The sequence below is a fragment of the Salvia hispanica genome, chromosome 3 (assembly GCF_023119035.1).
Source record: "Salvia hispanica cultivar TCC Black 2014 chromosome 3, UniMelb_Shisp_WGS_1.0, whole genome shotgun sequence".
Classification (NCBI taxonomy): Eukaryota; Viridiplantae; Streptophyta; class Magnoliopsida; order Lamiales; family Lamiaceae; genus Salvia; species Salvia hispanica.
In genome coordinates this window covers 29,172,097-29,191,045 of record NC_062967.1, presented here as the reverse complement: position 1 = coordinate 29,191,045, position 18,949 = coordinate 29,172,097, and the positions used below count along the sequence as shown (strand labels likewise).

Here is an 18,949-nt window from a genome sequence, read left to right as displayed (position 1 = left end):
CAATTTTCACAAAGACTAGCCCACATTTCTAAAATGTTCGTACTTAGCTAAGCATTTCACAAAGACATCTCACATTTCTAAAATGTTCGTACTTAGTGGAGCTAAGCATTTCCATGATCATCCCAATGACTTAGCTCGACTCTTTCCCTTGGAATAAGATTCTTTCAAATGTATAATTGACATCCCTTGAAATTAAATATATAGCACAATATCATACCGGAAATCACAAAGAGAATTTCACATAATCTAAACTATTTCAGGGATGGATCCCGTAATGTACTTAGAAACACAGCACAAGATGTGGTGCACTAATACGCGAGCTTTTATAAACAAAAAGCAGTCATCCCTTTCTCTCTTTTCTTTCTATATTTCTTTGTTTAATGATACGATCTTTTTCTTTCACTACTTTTTAGTATTTTCATTCATTCTTTGTATATTACAATAATAGGTTTGTGTTAAAATGACAACCCCTCTTAAAATGACAACGTGACAACGCTTATACAGCAATATTATAAACGTTACACAGCAATATCCAACACGTTAGACAGCAATTTATAGATTGCTGTCTAACGTGTTGGATATTGCTGTTCAAGAAAAATTGCTGTTTAAAGGCCAGCATATTGCTGCCCGTCTTTTTTGGCGTTTTTTTTTTTTTTTTTGCCACGTGTCAGCTTATTATTCGTCCACGTGTACAAATGATTGGCTAGGAATGGTGGTATGGTGTTATTTTAAGGGGTGGTGGCACCCTAACATGCCCCTACAATAATATACTAAAACATATTGTTAAATTTAACAATATTGATTATAATTATCATTCTTGATATATGGAGGAGTGATATTTAAAAATGATAACTATTCAAATCATTAAATATATAATTAACAATGAAAGAAATAAATTAAAATTTTAAATGTTACTAACTCTTCAAATCATCAGACATACAACGACTGCATATTTTGAGCTCAATACCTGTAATTAATACTCTCAGATTTTACATCTTTCAGTATTTTATAACAAAGAATGAATATATAGAAAGAAGAGAGAGCAAGAACTCTCAGATTTTCTTTCAGCATTTTATATATATTAAACAAAGAATGAAAATATAGAAAGAATAGAGAAAGAGAAGGCTGCGTTTTGTTTATAAAAGCTTGCGTATTATGCACAATAGGGGATCATCCCCCAACTATTTCACTTACAAAATAAAAACACAAACACATGCTTCTAGAATGCAGTTTATACTTCAAAAAGCATGAAAACTGAGATACGTGTACCCTAAATCAAATAATGCTATAAAGACGAATTCAACAATCCAGCTCAGATAAACGAAAATAGTACTCCCTCCGTACCCCATAATTTGTCACCATTTGATCCGGCACGAGTTTTAAGAATGAAATAGAAAGTGAGTTGAAAAAGTTAGTGGCATGTGGGTCCTACTTTTATATATTAGTTTTATAAAAAATGTGAGTGAGAATGAGTTAGTGGAATATGAGGTCTACTACCAAAAATGGCAAAAGTGAAAGATGATAAATTTTTAGAGACGGACGAAAAAGAAATAGGTGATAAATTTTCAGGGACGAAGGGAGTATAAAAATAGTGCTAAAGTAGCCTCAATTGAAAATCCAAGTGACAGAGCATAAAACCTAATTGAGCAAATTCTCTTTAGCCAAAGAGTCAAATCAAAACATGCCCTTGTTTGTTTGCAATGTCGATCGATCACTGATCATCCAATGATAATGAATAACCATATCATTGGTATAATTAACAACTAAAATATACAGTAACATCGAATAAAATTTAAAGGAGAGAAGAGGAGAGGATGGATGGATGGGTGAGAATGTGGAGTAACACCAATTCTAAAACTCTTGTCTAGGTGAAGTGCATTTAATTTTGATAATTAGTGGCATTTAATTTAACTTAATTACTTTATATTTTTTGTTATTGAAAATTAGGGTTATAACGTACTCTCTCCACATTATAAATGTTATCGGCCCATATCAATTGGCATATATATGTAGTAGTACAGATTTAGTTACGTATATAGATATCGATAATAGGGCTGTAATCAATTGAGATTTTTTATGCTAGATGAGAAATGAAGTGCAATATTAGTCACTCATTTTTATGCTAAATGAGAAATGAGTGATCCATATTTTGCCACATAGAAAATATTTTTAGATTAATTAATTATGAAAGGGCAGAATGGTAATATCAAGGTACATTTTATTCAATAAATATTTATTTTTTAATTTTTAATTTTTTTTATTTATTTTTAAATTTTTAAATTTTTTTTAATTTTTTTTTTTAATTTTCAACTACATATACAATTCATGTCAACTACACACATATAATGTCAACTACATATACAATTCATGTCAACTACACACATATAATGTCAACTACATATACAATTCATGTCAACTATGGTGGCGTTCTGTTGCCATGACTAATAATCATGAACTATCCATCTAGGATTAAGTTGTGAGATTATTCTAGTTGGAGGGGGGTGGCTATAACTAATTATCATGAGACTATCCATCTAGGATTAAGTTGACGGGGTCAATCTTATGAACCAAACATGATACATATTTAATCATGAGATTTAGTCTTGCCAACCGAATACACCCTATGTGTACAATCCATGTCAACTACATACATATAATATCAACTACATATACAATTCATGTCAACTACACACATATAATGTCAACTATGTATACAATCCATGTCAACTACATACACAATTCATGTCAACTACACACATATAATGTCAACTATGTGTACAATCCATGTCAACTACATATACAATTCATGTCAACTACACAATATAATGTTAACTACATGTACAATTTATGTCAAAAAATATTTATTGAATAAAGTTGTTGACATTTGATGTGTAGTTGACATGAATTGTATATGTAGTTGACAAAAAAAAATTAAAAAATTAATTTTTTTAAAAAAAAAAGTAAAAATAAAAAATAAAAAAATAAAAAAAAATAAAAAATAAAAAATAAAAAAATAAAAAAAAATTAAAATTAAAATAAAAAAAAAGTATTTATTGAATAAAGTTGTTGATATTTGATGTGCAGACTATTGACATTTGATGTACAGACTATTGACATTTGATGTGCAGGCTATTGACGATAATACCCCCTAGTGGACATAAACTACATGCTGTTGACATTTCATAAATATTCTAAATGAGTAGCTGAGATTGCATCTCAATTCTCAATTGGGTTCAAAAATCACAACCTAACAAGACCCTATCGATGATTTTTGTTAAAGTTTAATGTATATTTGTTAGTTTTCTATAATTGATATGGTTTTAGTCAAATAATTATACTTAGAGCATCAGCAGCGTTGGACGTCCGTCGGGCGTCGGACCGGCATGCCCAACGTCCGTGGCGGAGTTCGCCATTGGGTGAGGAAGGCAGGCGGACGGACGTCCCGTGCAGACACGGGAGTTCCGCGGTTATTGCGCGACGTCCGTCGCGAAGGCTACGGGACGTCCGCCGCTGTGGCATGTGGACGGACGTCCGATATAATTTTAAATTTTTTTTTCTCAAAATCTATATATACGGTTCGTTGAACTTCATTTCATTCGCACCATTTGTGTTAACAAGTTCCTCTCTCTCTACGTTTCTTTATTATTACAATGGCAAGTGGCAGTGGAAGTGGAAGTGGAAGTGGAAGTGGAAGTGGCAGTGGCAGTGGCAGTGGTAGTGGTGCGGGTGGTAGCGGTGCCCCAGATCGTTAGGGATGAGCTGTGTGCCGTTACGTCTAGGAAGATAAATCGGGCGTTACAAGCGGCCATGCAGCAGCAGCGACAGCCGGCGGTACCTCGACCCATCCATCGTCGAACTCAAATACCCCGGGACCGCATCGCTGCACACCATCAGTTGTACGCGGACTACTTTGCTCCAGAGCCGCGGTTTGGGGGAAACTTATTCCACCGGCGTTTTAGGATGAGTCGTCCATTGTTTCTTCGTATTATTGGCGCTTTAGAGCGTCGATACGAATATTTCAGGATGAGAGAGGATGCGGTTGGTAAACCCGGCCACACGCCCATTCAGAAGTGCACGGCAGCAATCAGGAAGTTGGCATACGGAGGTACGGCTGACATGTTCGACGAGTACCTCCACATCGGCAAGTCGACTGCCCGCGAATGTCTGGACTTTTTTTATCAAGGCGTTAGGGAGATATTCGGGGATACCTATCTTCGGAAGCCTACCCTCCAAGACTGCCAGGATCTGATGACTATGCACAGGGCTCAGCACAGGTTTTCGGGAATGTTGGGCAGCATAGTCTGTATGCATTGGGAATGGAAGAACTGCCCCTCTGCCTGGAAAGGGTTGTACACAACCGGTTTCAAGAGCAAGCATCCCACGATTGTCCTTTGAGGCGGTAGCTGACTACCGGCTGTGGATTTGGCATGCATACTTTGGAGTAGCCGGTTCGAACAACGACATCAATGTCCTACAGTCGTCCCCTCTTTTCAACGACCAAGAACTTGGTGTATCCGGCTGTCAGTTTCGTCGCCAACGGCAACCAGCACAACATGTGCTACTATTTGGCGGATGAGGTTTATCCTATGTGGCCCGTCTTCGTGAAGACGATCAGATGCGCAACAGAAGATAGAAAGAAATACTTTGCGAATCGTCAGGAGGCAGCGCGCAAGGATGTGGAGCGGCATTTGGTGTGCTCTAGAGTCGATGGGTGATAGTGAAGGGTCCATCGCGGTTGTGGCATATGGACTGCATCGCTGATGTCATGTACGCATGTATTATCATGCACAACATGATTGTCGAAGATGAAGGTGCAGCACTAACTGAGTGGGCCAGTGGCGATGATGATGGCGTCGGTCCAAGCCACGGTATGGCCACACCAAATGGACGCATGGGGGTACCCCATGAAGGGGCCGACCAGGTGCGTGCGTTTGCCGACATGCGCCAACGACAAGCTCATATTCGACTCCAGAACGATTTAATTGAAGAGCTATGGTTGCGTCGGGGTCATCGTTGATATGTTCATGAGTGTAATTTGATTAGTTTTTTTTTTATTGTTTTTTTTTTTTTATCTAATGAAATTATTTTGCACTTTGTTTAATTCCGTATTCGTGCCGAAATTTTAATACCGTACATTGTTTAATTCCGTAAATTGTTTATTTTGGTGAAGTTGTGAATTTTTTTAATTGCGGGAAGTCCGCGCGGGAAGGCTATGGGATGTCCGCCACTATGCAGTGGGAAGTCCTTATGACGTGGCAGTGCTGGGAAGGCTATGTGAAGTCCTTATGACGCGACAGGAGGTGTTTTTGGGAAGTCCGTCGGGAAGGCTATGGGAAGTCTGTCCCCACTGGGGATGCTCTCATGATCTTTTGACATACATATGGAGATATTTAGGACTTAATCCTATTTATTATTGTGTGCAATTTAATCGAAATTATTACCGGTCAATAAGAGTCGAAATTATAGTGTTGTTTAAATGATCGAACGCAAACACTATAATACCCGAATCTACAGCTATTTGTTTTCGAAGAATAACGTTCACCACTAAGCACGAACGATGGATCCGCCACTGAGCGTAATGAACGTCTCATTCGTTCTGCCCCAAAGCACCCCGCTCTGACAACCCTATTACCAAAATCAACATGGCATTTTCACTTTCATATTTTCCAACCATTCGACCACACAGACCAACATGAGTCGGGATCATTATCAACCACAACGCTAGACTAAGCCGTAGAAGCTCAAGTAGGCTCAAATGTACATATACCACTGTCTTAACCGAGGACCATCCCCTACATTTCAACCCCGGCAGAGATATTCAAGATATAACTCTGTCGACCCACCTCTCTGCAACACTATCAACGTGACCGTGATTCGTTTTGCTGCAAAAAATGCAGCTCATAGTCTCTGCAACTTACCACATCTATGTAGTTTCTGTTTACTCCATTAACTCTCATCTCAGATGGGATTTGGCCACGTTATTCTTGGTCGAAAATGGGGCGGGGTAGAAGCAGTCTGTCGATGCTCCTCCACCTAAATCTTCGAGTTTCTTGCACTCACATCCATTCTGCTACATCTACTCTGTTGACATAACCAACTCAAGAAATTGCTAAGTTAGTATGTGAAGACAGGGAGAAATTGACATGCTTACCTTCGTTGTTTCATTTACATATCATCTCGAGGTTTCTACTAAGTCGAGTCACTGCAAAAAAAGGAACAACCAAACATATTCCAAACAATGTGCAGTAACTTAGTGAACTTTTCTTGCCACAAGTTGGAATTGGTATTACATGAAGAAAATGACATCTATTTACAGCATCCCTTAACCAAGTAGATCAAAAAGTTTCACATATTCACTACTTAAATTAGTGTAAGTAATTTCCTAAGGCCTAATTAACACTGCAATTAAGGGCTACATATGCACTAACTTCTTCCAATTTTGATTTAACAAGAATCGTCCAACTAGACTACCTGAATTCTTTCTTTGGCCTCTTAATATTTGCTGTTGCACCACCAAAACTGAAGCGTTACTGCTAAAATCCGAGGAGGCAATGTACTCTCCAATAACTCCCAACTCACCGATTTCAGTCCAATTCGATAGTCCATGAATGAGAACAGGATTTACATGGTTTCTCCCCACGATCCAAAGATCATAGCACACGTCATTCATTGCATGAATAACAGCCATAGTTTCCTCCCCGTTTTTCACCACTGCCTCTCGATAGACGACATGCTCATTTGCTTCGTATTTAACCCAAAACGACGTCACCAATTGATCATCAAGCTTCTTCTCCACTTCGATGTCTCCCTCATCTTCGTGCGAGAGAAATCTAACGACAGTGAGGGATATATCCGGACATCTAGCAGCAGCACGGTCTGCATAAGAAAGCGCCTCTCTACAATCTGCTCCCCCCAAGAATAGAAGGATAAAGTGATGCATTGAGCTTCTCAAAACACCAGAAACACGATTTGGGTACTCCTTCTTGCTCACTAGAACTCCTACCGAGCAAGGCGCGTGTTTCAACACGTTAAAACTCAGTGATTGAGAGGTTGACTTCCTTACCGGCGTTCCTATCGTGTGATCAATTATTACACGGGGAACCGGTATAATGATCAAACTCGCATGCTTAGTAAGAGCTAGCTCACAGACGTCTTGATGCATGCTTCTCTTAGGACTGATTGCTGTATAAGAATGCATTGTTATGTAGTCACCTTTAGCTTCTCCATAAATCTTTAGAGCATTATGAATTGAACTGAATCTGCATCCTTCTGCTCCATTTTCCTCTTCACTTTCGTGGTCGATGAACACTGGGTTGGCACGACCAACGAGCTCAATTAGGCGTAAAGTATGGACAGCAATAGGGGTGCTAGCAGTTGGATTAAGAAGCTCTAGTAAATTCATCACTCCATACAGATTCTCTTCCTCATCGATGCACGTTACAAGATGGAGTTCAGTGTTAGGCAAAGTGTGTTGTATTGTGCGCCTCGTGTTCAGCATATATGGCCTCGCGGGATCATGGAGTATCCTGATCAAGGGTGCAGCTATAACAGTCACAGCTACTGTCAACAGGACCAGCATTGTGAATTCTGGGACTTGCAGAATCTGCAAATGCCACAAAAAGATCATGAGAGAAAGAGGGAGAGAAGTGACAACGAGTATTACAGATATAAGGATACCTTGAAATCCATCCAATGGATAAACAATAAAAACTCGACTTCACCCCTCAAACTCATTATCAGGCTCAGAGTGAGGCTATCTCTAATGGTCAAGTCCAAGAAACGGGCAATGGCAAGAGTGGACACCATTTTCATGATGTATCCAGTCAAGACCACATAAAGCAGCGGCCGCAGATAATCCCAATTGCCGCTCATGGACGAAAGATCTGTTACCATGCCTACATACATGTAAGAAAATGGCATGAAAATGTTGGTCAATATGGTTTCGCTTTTCTCCACTAGAATGGCTCCTAACGGGGGGCCATCAGGCACGGCCAAGCCAAGCCACAACGGCCCATTGGCAATAGCAAGCCCCAGCGCGTCAGCAACAAAAGCAACAACAAAAACACCCAGCAATATGCCAACCACATAAACCTGATCCACCGGCTTCCCTACAGGGGTTGTCCTAATAATCCATATCATGAACTGTCTCACACCGCCAAATATAGACGCTTGAACCACAGCCAACGAGATGATGTACCATAAAGCAGCTATAGGCTGGTTTTCACCTTGCTTGGAGGCCTCGAATATAACTACACCATTCATTCCTATCACATCACCGATCACTGCAATGGATAGCGCTACCCTCCCAATTTCAGAGCTGAGTAAGTTGAGCTCCTTCATGATCGGATACAGAACGGGAAAGGCTGTCATAGCCAAAGATGAGGTTATCCCCATAACCGCAGAAGCTTTCACCAGCTCGGGAGTCAGAGACTTCCTCCAATAAAATGCAACAGCTACGCCACAACAAAGTGGCACCATCACCCCAAATAGGGCAATGTACCAATGCTTTTTATCCGCTTTACGCACTGCAAATATGTCCATTTTCACACCAGATATAAAGAGATAAAACATGAATCCTACTATTCCCATATTCTTAATCACATAATACCCATTATCAGGGAACATATACATTCGAAACTTTTCATTACGGCATAACACAGATGGACCAAGTATAATTCCGCCCTACACATCAATCAAAGAAGAAAAAGAACAAATTAGCATATAGTAAAATAATTAGGTTATGTTTCATACAAACATTTCCACAAACACCTAGTGTGCAACCAAAATTAACACAATCGAAAGGAACTCACTCACAATGATCTCCGAGATGATCTTTGGCTGCCCGAATGGCTTCAGGAGGAGGCGGACGACGCGAGAGACAATGATGAGAAACGTTAGCTCCACCATAATTAGGGGAAAAGAGGCTTTTAACGGATTTTGGCCATAGAAAACGCCGAATAGATTTTCGCTGTATCTCGTCCGACATATATAAGAATGATTCGCCGGCATTTTGAAGGTTTCTCGCTTTCTCAGAATTCCTCCATTGATTTGCAGTACAGAGAGGATCTTGTTTTGCTGCCATGAATTGATGTTGCAAGAAACTGATTTAACGGTTTAGCGTAACTTCAGTTTTGTGTGTCTACTTTTTTGTTTCCCATTTTATTGATTAATACTACAAAGTATTTTATTCACAATTATAAACTTAATCATTTAATTTCTCATCATCCTATCTTATCTTATCTTATCTTATCTTATCTAAATAAATGAGAAATGTTGTGTTACAAACTTACGTGAGCATTATTTATATTATTAATTTTACAAAGCTCAATTTACATGCAATTATGGTACTATATGTTATTTGGATGTGAATTATTAGTATTGTTGCAATAACCCTGGAGGATTCAGCGAACACATATTGTTGCTCGCAAATCCATATAGTATTTGTTTGAAAAAATTATACTCCGTTCAAGTCTCATTGTCACCTCCTCCTCATACACAATTCCATGTGCCTATTACATCATTCGAGACAAACAACACGCGCTTCGTGGCCAACACGAACAACCTAGGATTTCGGGGGAACCCCCTCGCCTTAATTATCCCTTAGAATCAGCTAAAAAGAACATGATTCCCGATCTCTATATAATTCTTTTCGAGAAATAAGAAGACGTCAAAACCATTCGCCACTGAGCATGAACAATGGATCCCCAAAAAAAGGACTACCAAAATTTGTTGCAAACATAATAGAGTAGTAAAATTTAAGTAACTTAGTGAACTATTGGAGAACACTGATATCTATTTACAGCTTCACTTAATCAAGTAGAGCAAAAATCACATATTTATTACTTATATTTGTGTCTAAACATTGATTTCCTAAGACTAAAATAACACTGCAATTAAGGGTTATATATGGACTAGCTACTTCCAATTATCATCCAACAAGAATCTTCCAAACAGACTTTCTGAATTCTTTCTCTGGCCCATTAACATTTGTTGTTGCACCACCAAAACCGAACCGTTACTGCAAAAATCCGAGGAGGCAATGTACTCTCCTACGACTCCTAGCTCACTGATCTCGGCCCAACTCGATAGTCCTTGAAGGAGAATAGGATTTAAGTGGTCTCGACCCACGATCCAAAGATCATAGCTTTTATCGTTCATTGCATTGATTACAGCCATAGTTTCCTCCCCGTTCTTCACTACAGCCTCCCGATAGGTTACATGCTCTTTAGCTTCGTTTTTCACCCAAAAAGACGTCACCAATTGATCATCAAGCTTCTTCTCCATAGCGATGTCTCCCTCATTTTCAAACGCAAGAAACCTGACAACAGTGAGTGATGTATCCGGACATCTAGCAACACGGTCTGCATAAGAAAGCGCCTCTCTAGAATCCGCTCCGCCCAAGAATAGAAGGATATAGTGATGCATTGAGCTACTCGTAACACCAGGAACTACATTTGTGTACTCCTTCTTGCTCACTAGAACTCCGACAGAGCAAGGGGCCTGATTCAGCACGATAGCACTTAGGGATTGAGAGGCTGCTTTCTTAGTCGGCGACCCTTTCATGTGATCCATTATCACCTGGGGAATCGGTATAATGATCAAACAAGTTTGCTTAGAAAGAGCTAGCTCACAGACGTCTTGATGCATGCATCTCTTAGGGGCGATCGCTGTGTAAGAAAATATCTTTACGTAGTCACCTCTAGCCTCACCAAAAATCTTCAGAGCATTATGTATCGAACTGTATCTGGATCCTTCGGGTCCATTTTTCTCTTCTTCCCATTCGTGGTCAATGAACACTGGGTTGGCACGACCAACAAGTTCAATTAGGCGTAAAGCATGGACAGCAATAGGATTGCTAGCCGATGGATTAAAGAGATCGAGTAATTCCATCACTCCATACAGACTCTGTTCATCTTCAATACATGTTATAATACGAAGCTCATTGTCAAGAGCAGTGTGTTGTATTGTGCGTCTCGTGTTCAACATATATGGCCTCGTAGGATCATGTAGTATCCTGATCAACGGCGCAACTAAAGTAGTCACTGATATTGTCAACATTACCAGCATTGAGAACTCTGGTATTTTCACCATCTGCAGATGCCACAAAAAGATCATACGCATCACGAGAGAGAGAGAGAGAGCAATATACTATTAAGACGGGAAGGTACCTTAAAATCCATCCAATGGATGAACAACAAAAACTCCACTTCACCCCTCAAGCTCATTATAAGGCTCACGGTGAGGCTATCTCTGGTGGTCATGTCTAACAAACGGGCAATAACGAAGGTGGAAATCATTTTCATGACGTATCCAGTCAAGACCACATAAAGCAGCGGCCGCAGGTAATTCCAGTGGCCGCTCATGGATGACAGATCCGTTAACAAGCCTACATACATGTACGAAAATGGCATGAAAACGTTGGCCAATATGGTCTCACTTTTCTCCACCAGAATGGTTCCTAACGGAGGACCATCTGGCACGGCCAAGCCAAGCCACAACGGCCCGTTGGCAATAGCAAGCCCCAACGCGTCAGCAACAAAACCAATGACAAAAACACCCAACAATAAGGCAACCACATAAGCCTGATCCACTGGCTTCCCTGCAGGGGTTGTCCGGATAATCCACTGCAGGAACCGTCTCAGACCACAAAATAGAGATGCTAGAACCACAACCAACGAGACAAGGTACCATAAAGCAGCCATAGGCCGCCTTTCTCCTTGCTTGGTGGCCTCGAATATAACTACACCGTTCATGCCTATCACATCACTAATCACTGCAATGGATAGGGCAACCCTCCCCATTTCAGAGCTGAGTAAGTTGAGCTCCTTCATGATCGGGTAAAGAACGGGAAAGGCCGTCATTGCCAGAGACGAGGTCACCCCCCAAATCGAAGAAGCTTGCACAATCTCTGGAGCCATAGACTTCCTCCAATAATATGCAACAGCTATGCCAAAACAAAGTGGCACCATCACCCCAAATAGGGCAATGTACCACTGCTTTTTTTCCGTTTTTTTTACTACAGATATGTCCATTTTCACACCAGCTACGAAGAGATAAAGCATGAACCCCATAACTCCCATATTCTGGATCACATAAAACGCATTATCAGGGAACATATACGTTCGAAACTTCTCATTCCGGCATAACCCGGATGGCCCCATTATAATTCCGCCCTACACATAAAAAAAATTAGGTCTTTGGTTCATACAAACATTTCCACAAACACATGGAGACCAAAATTAACAGACAAATCAAGATGCTAGAATTCACTCACAATTATCTCCGGGATGATTCTAGGCTGCCCAAATGGCTTGAGGAGGAGGCGGACGACGTGAGAAATGATAACGATAAGCGATAGCTCCAGCATAAATAGGGCGAAAGAGGATTTCAATGGATTTTGGCCAAAGAAAACGCCTAATAGATTTTCGGTTGGTCTCTGCCGACATATGTAAGGAGTCGCTGCTGACATTTTGAAGGTTTCTGGTTTTTCTAGAATTCTTCCATTGAATTACAGTAGAGAGGGGATCTTGTTTTACTTCCATGCGTTGACGGACGACGAAGAAACTGATTTAACGGTTAAGCGTAACTTCAGCTTTCTGTGTTTGTTCTTGTTTCCTATTAGCAGAAATAAATATAGTAACTGAAATCTTTTCTTGCCAATTATATAATGCCAAATTATTATAGTAGAAGTTAGCTAAGAAGTAAAATAGAATGACACATAAAAATATTGCTATGAAATTTGTAGTTAAAAAACATTCCTCTAAATTAAAGTTAAAATGTATATTGACTTTTATGCCTCCATTTGGCTATATACTCAATCTAATAGCTTAAAATATATAGAAATTGCATAGCTTTTTTGAATTTGAGATATGTCTACTTTAATCTTGACTGAGATTGAAATTACATGTTCAGGAAAATAGTTTATATAAATTCTTTAAGATGTACTAGTATATACTTTAACATTGACTAAGGTTGCAAGGTTGATCGTATTTTTTGCCAAATTATTAACTATTGAGCAAAATAATTAGTACTACTAGGAGTAATATTTAGTTATCAGTTTATTACTAGTAGGAAACATGATAATTCATGAGCAATAAGATTAGCATGATAACTCTTGTAGTCTATTAGAGCTCCAAGTAAAATTAAGTGATATGTTGGGATAGTGACAAAAAAAGGCAAATATTAATCAGATATAGAATAAATAAAATTAAAATTGGTAGACAATAGTTGATTATTTAATTTGTATTATTGTGTTCCCATTCTAATTCTTGCAGTATAATAAAATGTAAGAGCTGTAAAATGTGATTGTTTAAACTTTACTATAATTTCAATTTGAACTCTACTCAAGTAATTTAATTTAGTTATTCACTTTTCTTTTCTTTTTTAAGAATAAAACATATTGGTAAGACGATTTTTTGCAACTAAATAACTAAGTTGTGGCTTTTGGAAGTTTTATTCAAGTATAGTTGGGCTGAGCGGGCCCAGTGCTGTGGGCTTCTTCCCCTTTTATGCATTAGTAAGTTTTGACTATCCATCCTCATGTTAAATAAATGGTTTATCATATTTTATTTATATGGGCTTGGTTTCTTATATAAACAATTCTATAAAGAAGTAATCTTTTCGTAATTAATGCAAAACTTTGAATAAATCAACAAAGTTACATAGATTTGTCATATTTAATAATGAAGTTAGATGGTATCGAGGTGACTGACCCCAACATCAGGGTATAAAGACCCATGGGCTTTTACCACCCCAACTCTTTGAGTATGGAACTATCTCCGTTCGTCATTTGCTGTTATTGACATCGTGAAATGTGCCTTTGTCATCCGTCCTAGGATGTCCTTCGCAATAGTGGATGTTACTGACGGACGAGCCGCTTGCCGCGGTCGAACGTCCATCTAGAAGTCCGCTATTGCCAGTGTTTTAAAATCCGGACCGGACCGGCCGGTTCGATTGGTCGGACCGCGAACCGGCAGCTGGTCCGGTCTGGTTTGGCCCCTAAAAGGGCTAGTATGTTAAGCCGCCTTGAACCGCTGGAACCGGCCAGTCGGACCGATTGAACCAGAAACCGGTTTTTATGTTTAAAACCTTGTTTAAAATATGAGACTAGAGGGGATTGAACCCTAGACCTCTAGGTAAGAAACCAACACCTCTACCACTCCACCACATGGTCTTGAATGAAATATTGTGAACATTAATTATTGTTATATATTAACTCTATGGCTTTTTTTCCACACAAATTAATAATTTGTGTTTAGTTTTATACTTTAAAATAATTTTTAGTTGTGATATGTTTAAATTTTATTATAAGCCACTAAATTTTATTTTTATTGATATAATATATATATTATTAATATAGTTTATTACTCCATATTTACTAAATATTACTCCAAACTTACTAATAATTCAAGTTTAATTTCATGTATTAACTAATAATACTATTATAGTATGTATTTATCCAAATTAACTAAAAATTGATGTTTAGTTTTATATATTGTCTATAATATTATTTCACCAAATAAATGTTTTGAGATAATATGAATTTTATCTATTTATTATATGTAAAATATGTAATTTTTTTGGCTATATTAATTAAAAATTTATATATTTAATAAATATTTAAATTTTACCATTCACTTACTTTAAATACTCTTAATATTTAATTTACTTAAAATGTTTAATACTATATGTTTTTGTTATATGTTACTCCCTCCGTCCCACTTAAGATGACACGTTTTCCTTTTTAGTTTGTCACAACTAAGATGACACATTTTCTTTTTGGAAATTTTCTCTCTCCAATTAATACACTCAACCACTTTTCTCACTCTTATTAAAATGTTCATCTTTCTTTATCTCTCACTTTAATGCTTACACTCACCTTTTCTCTCTCCAATTAAACACTTTAACCAATAACTCCTAAAACCCCGTGCCGGCTAAGCAATGTGCCATCATAGCCGGGACAGAGGGAGTAATATTAATTGTAATATATTACTCACTAAATTTAATATATTTTGTAAGAGTATATTTACTTTTATATTTGCAAGGTAAAACGATTCGACCAGTGATTAAACCGGTCGGACCGGTTGAACCGTGAACCAGTAGCCTCACCGATTCACCGGCCGATCCGATTTTTAAAACATTGGCTATTGTAGATGCTCTTATTGTATATGGGCCAAAGTGCAGCAGCTGCACCCTCCCTATTCTTTGGATTTTGGTTGTATTTTTTGTTCGACCACGGGTGTACCGAACCCGCCTTGGGCAGAATCCAACTAATCTTACTCGATTTGGTTAGGAGATTAAGGCCGAAAGTCTCTTAGCGTGTGGCTGAATTTGAACCCGTGACCTTAAGATCACCAGTTCACTGCCAACTGGACTATGACCCATTGGTAGTAGGATTTTGGTTATTTTCATTCTTCGTTCGTAAAAATTTTGTGCGTACTATTTTAAAATAAACGTAACCAAAAACGATGGAATGGAATTGAAAATATATCATAAAAACTAACCTATAGAAAGCATAGTGTGCGGAAGGACAACGGTTAGCCTAAATCCGGCTAACGACATTTCTGAAGCATCTTCTTTGTTTACTCCGCCAAACACTCCCTTAATTTCTATGCATACGCTTCTCTTCCACCACAACCACTGCTTCCCACTTCATCGCATTCTCCTCACTCCTCCCTCCGCCGCAATGAGTTCCGCCGTCGCGCTCCCCTCGGTCTCTCTCTCCAAATCGGCATTCAGCGACGCCGATTCCTTCAGGAGCTCCGTCAGCCTGGGATTCAGAAATGAGATCCGGAGTTTTTCGCGGCTTAATTTGGGGAAATCTAGGGTTTCCATGAGCGCCGCCGTCGGATCGGAGGCGGCGGTCGTCGATGATGCATTGTTCAAGGACTATAAGCCTTCTACTGCTTTCCTCTTCCCTGGCCAGGTCTGTGTTCGATTTGAGCTTTTGCAGTTTTGTTTTATGTGTGTGGTTGATGCTGTGTAGCTCGGATTTGATTATTAAGTTTAGGATTAGTAGCTCCATTGTTGTTTTGTTTACAATAAATAGTTCAGTGTTTCACGATGAACTGCAGTGAATTGTTTACTACTTGAAAGTGCAACGATTGAAATATTACTCTACTGGCTTCTAAATCGCCTATTTTTAAAGTGTTGAAGGTTTCAGTGCTTATGGCAGTTAAATCTGTGTTTTGATTGTCCAGCTATACAAATTGTTAAATTTTATTCTATCACTGAAATCATTAAATTTCGTTGATCTCTGATTGACTATAAAAGACAAAGCCAAAAGGCACCAAAATTTAGCTCAGGTTTCCTTATAGAACTGTCACTGTTTTGTAAAAATGCATTTAGGATTTTGTTCTGGTGTATCTGTTGATGGTTCTTTGAAGGCTGTTGGGACCTATTTGTGCTATTAATCATATTTGTACTACTTTGAAGGGTGCACAAGCTGTTGGAATGGGAGTGGAGGCTCAAAAGGTGCCTGCTGCAGCTGAATTATACAAGAGAGCTAATGATATTTTAGGGTAGGTCGTTACTCTGTGGTAATTATTTGCTTTACCAAATCTTACATCTATTGGCTACAGCCCGAAATTACGTAAATTAATCATAGATGAATATCATGTTGAATAATTTAAGAAGTTGAAACTTAACAATGTTGCCACATGGTGTTCCATTGAGGTGTGCTAACTTTTTTCACCTTAATTCTTGATGGTCCAACTGTCCGTTACCAATGGCTCTTATTGACAATATCGAAATATGACTGTATGAGAGGTTTAGGTGTTGACATTAGGCTAATGTGTCGTTATAATATACGTACAAACAGAAGGAGGTAATGGTTTTATCATGTCATGATGAAGTCACTTGGGATTGTTTAGCTGATGACTGCGGCATGTTCAAATGATGGGCTGTTTTACTTATGATATCACCATTCGAACTGGTTTTGACTTTTGAGGATCTCTTTTGGTTGATTTTCCTCTCTAATGTTAGAAGTTCAGTATCTTACACCATTCCTTTTTGATTGAATTAAGGTTCGACCTTTTGGATATTTGCATTACTGGGCCAAAAGAGAAGCTTGATTCCACTGTCCTAAGCCAGGTAAACTGTCATATCCTGAGTCGTGGTGTATTATCAAAATACCATTCTTATCGAAGTCTTGAAAGAGGATAAACAGAGACTTTTTCTTGATATGATCCAAGACAATAGTGCTCCATCAATGGACACACATTCCCAATTATCAAAATACTACATTTCTTGTTAAAAAAAAAAGCAACTGATGAACTTATATATTTCCTGGATCAATTTCCCAGCCGGCTATCTATGTTACAAGTTTAGCAGCAGTTGAGGTGCTTCGAGCTCGCGATGGAGGTCAGCAAATAATTGACTCTGTTGATGTCACATGTGGTCTAAGCTTAGGAGAATACACGGCCCTTGCATTTGCTGGAGCATTTAGGTATACTACCAACCGAATAACTGTTTTGTTCAGGTAGCATTATGCTTCGAGTAAATCTCATCTCTGATGATGTTCTTGTTGTGGTTCAGCTTTGAGGATGGGCTTAAGCTAGTCAAGTTAAGGGGTGAGGCAATGCAGGTACATGCTTTCAACTAAACACTAGTTATGTGCATTATCGTCATGGCTCCTAGATATGAAAACTTATTCTCTTGCTACCACCAGGATGCCGCTGATGCTGCTCAAAGTGCCATGGTTAGTATTATTGGACTAGACTCTGATAAAGTGCAGGCCCTCTGCGATGCTGCGAACGAAGATGTAGACGAAGCAAATAAAGTTCAAATTGCCAATTTCTTGTGCACTGTAAGTTCAAATTTTAGAATAAGTTTATCCCAACACAGCTCTCCTAATAACCAAAAATAATTTATTTGAGTACTGTTTCTCATAGGGAAACTATGCTGTCTCCGGAGGCCTTAAAGGAATCGAAGCAGTTGAAGCAAAGGCGAAAGCATTTAAAGCTCGAATGACAGTAATCCACTCCTTCTCTCAGCATTGCTCTGTGTCAATATGTGCATCAGATGTTTGACCTCAACTATGAACTTAGGTCCGGTTAGCCGTTGCCGGAGCTTTCCACACGGGTTTTATGGAGCCTGCTGTATCAAGATTAGAAGCTGCTTTGTCATCAACAGTAATCACAAAACCAAGAATACCAGTCATATCCAATGTTGATGCAGAGCCACACGCCAACCCAGAAACAATCAAGAAAATACTAGCTCGCCAGGTAAACATCAGCCCCCATTAATTCTCATCCAGAGCCACATTACCATCCAATCATTCGTATCTTGTCGACAATTCCAGGTGACTTCTCCCGTCCAATGGGAGACAACCGTGAAGACCTTGTTGAGCAGAGGATTGAAAAAAAGCTATGAATTAGGACCAGGGAAGGTAGCATTCAAACATACCATGTTCTATATCATAATGAAATTCCGAATGTCTTTGATGCCAAATGAACGGCCTTTTTTGTTGTCCGCTTTAGGTCATAGCTGGCATTGTGAAAAGGATGGATAAAGGAGCTGTCATTGAGAACATTGGTGCCTAAAGCATCTGCTTCTTCGAGCCTTTTGAGCTGCTTTTTGGCGAAACCTATCCGCGTAAGCAAACAGGATGCTATAGAGCGTATAGGATCTTAAAGATTATCGTTACTTAAGGTATCCAGTCAGATTTATCTGTAGTTTCATTTTTTAACAATAGACGAACACCAGAGTAGAAGGAAGCAATAAACGGTTATGTTTTGAAATTCATGCGAGATTAAAGTGAGAGCTTGATATACATTGGTCCATATTTGCGGATAATTTATTGAGTTTTGCTCCCAACTTTCATTGCTTTTGTGGTGCTTATTAAGCTACTCTACAATTATTTAGGGTGAGTAGTGTTTTAAGAAAAATGTACTCGCAAGTCGCAACCTTAAAAATCTGTAGAAAAGTACTTCCAACAACTTTCTGGACC

General features: G+C 38.8%; 3 protein-coding genes across 4 annotated transcripts; 1 reads left to right on the top strand and 2 right to left on the bottom strand.

Moving 5' to 3' along the window:
* Positions 1-5,628: 5,628 nt before the first annotated feature.
* On the bottom strand, positions 5,629-9,143 carry LOC125211601 (cation/H(+) antiporter 24-like). Of its 2 annotated transcripts, none has more exons than XM_048111468.1 (3): positions 8,815-9,143; positions 7,678-8,682; positions 5,629-7,603 (listed from the first exon to the last, which is right to left on the bottom strand). In XM_048111468.1, exons 1-3 carry the CDS (start codon positions 9,007-9,009, stop codon positions 6,413-6,415), a joined length of 2,391 nt encoding a protein of 796 aa, XP_047967425.1. In that variant the 5' UTR covers positions 9,010-9,143; the 3' UTR covers positions 5,629-6,412. The 2 variants fall into 2 exon arrangements, with proteins under 2 accessions (XP_047967425.1, XP_047967427.1); XM_048111470.1 differs by having other exon boundaries at positions 8,811-8,945.
* Positions 9,144-9,790: 647 nt separating this feature from the next.
* Positions 9,791-12,602, bottom strand: LOC125212824 (cation/H(+) antiporter 24-like). Its single transcript, XM_048113090.1, has 3 exons — positions 12,275-12,602; positions 11,169-12,173; positions 9,791-11,091 (listed from the first exon to the last, which is right to left on the bottom strand). The coding sequence occupies exons 1-3, from the start codon at positions 12,467-12,469 to the stop codon at positions 9,916-9,918; spliced, it is 2,376 nt and encodes a 791-aa protein (XP_047969047.1). The 5' UTR covers positions 12,470-12,602; the 3' UTR covers positions 9,791-9,915.
* A 2,907-nt stretch (positions 12,603-15,509) lies between these two features.
* On the top strand, positions 15,510-18,816 carry LOC125211095 (malonyl CoA-acyl carrier protein transacylase-like). Its single transcript, XM_048110785.1, has 10 exons — positions 15,510-15,925; positions 16,435-16,520; positions 17,025-17,091; positions 17,304-17,446; positions 17,536-17,584; positions 17,669-17,806; positions 17,892-17,972; positions 18,048-18,224; positions 18,302-18,388; positions 18,480-18,816. The coding sequence occupies exons 1-10, from the start codon at positions 15,611-15,613 to the stop codon at positions 18,540-18,542; spliced, it is 1,206 nt and encodes a 401-aa protein (XP_047966742.1). The 5' UTR covers positions 15,510-15,610; the 3' UTR covers positions 18,543-18,816.
* The last annotated feature ends 133 nt before the right edge of the window (positions 18,817-18,949 follow it).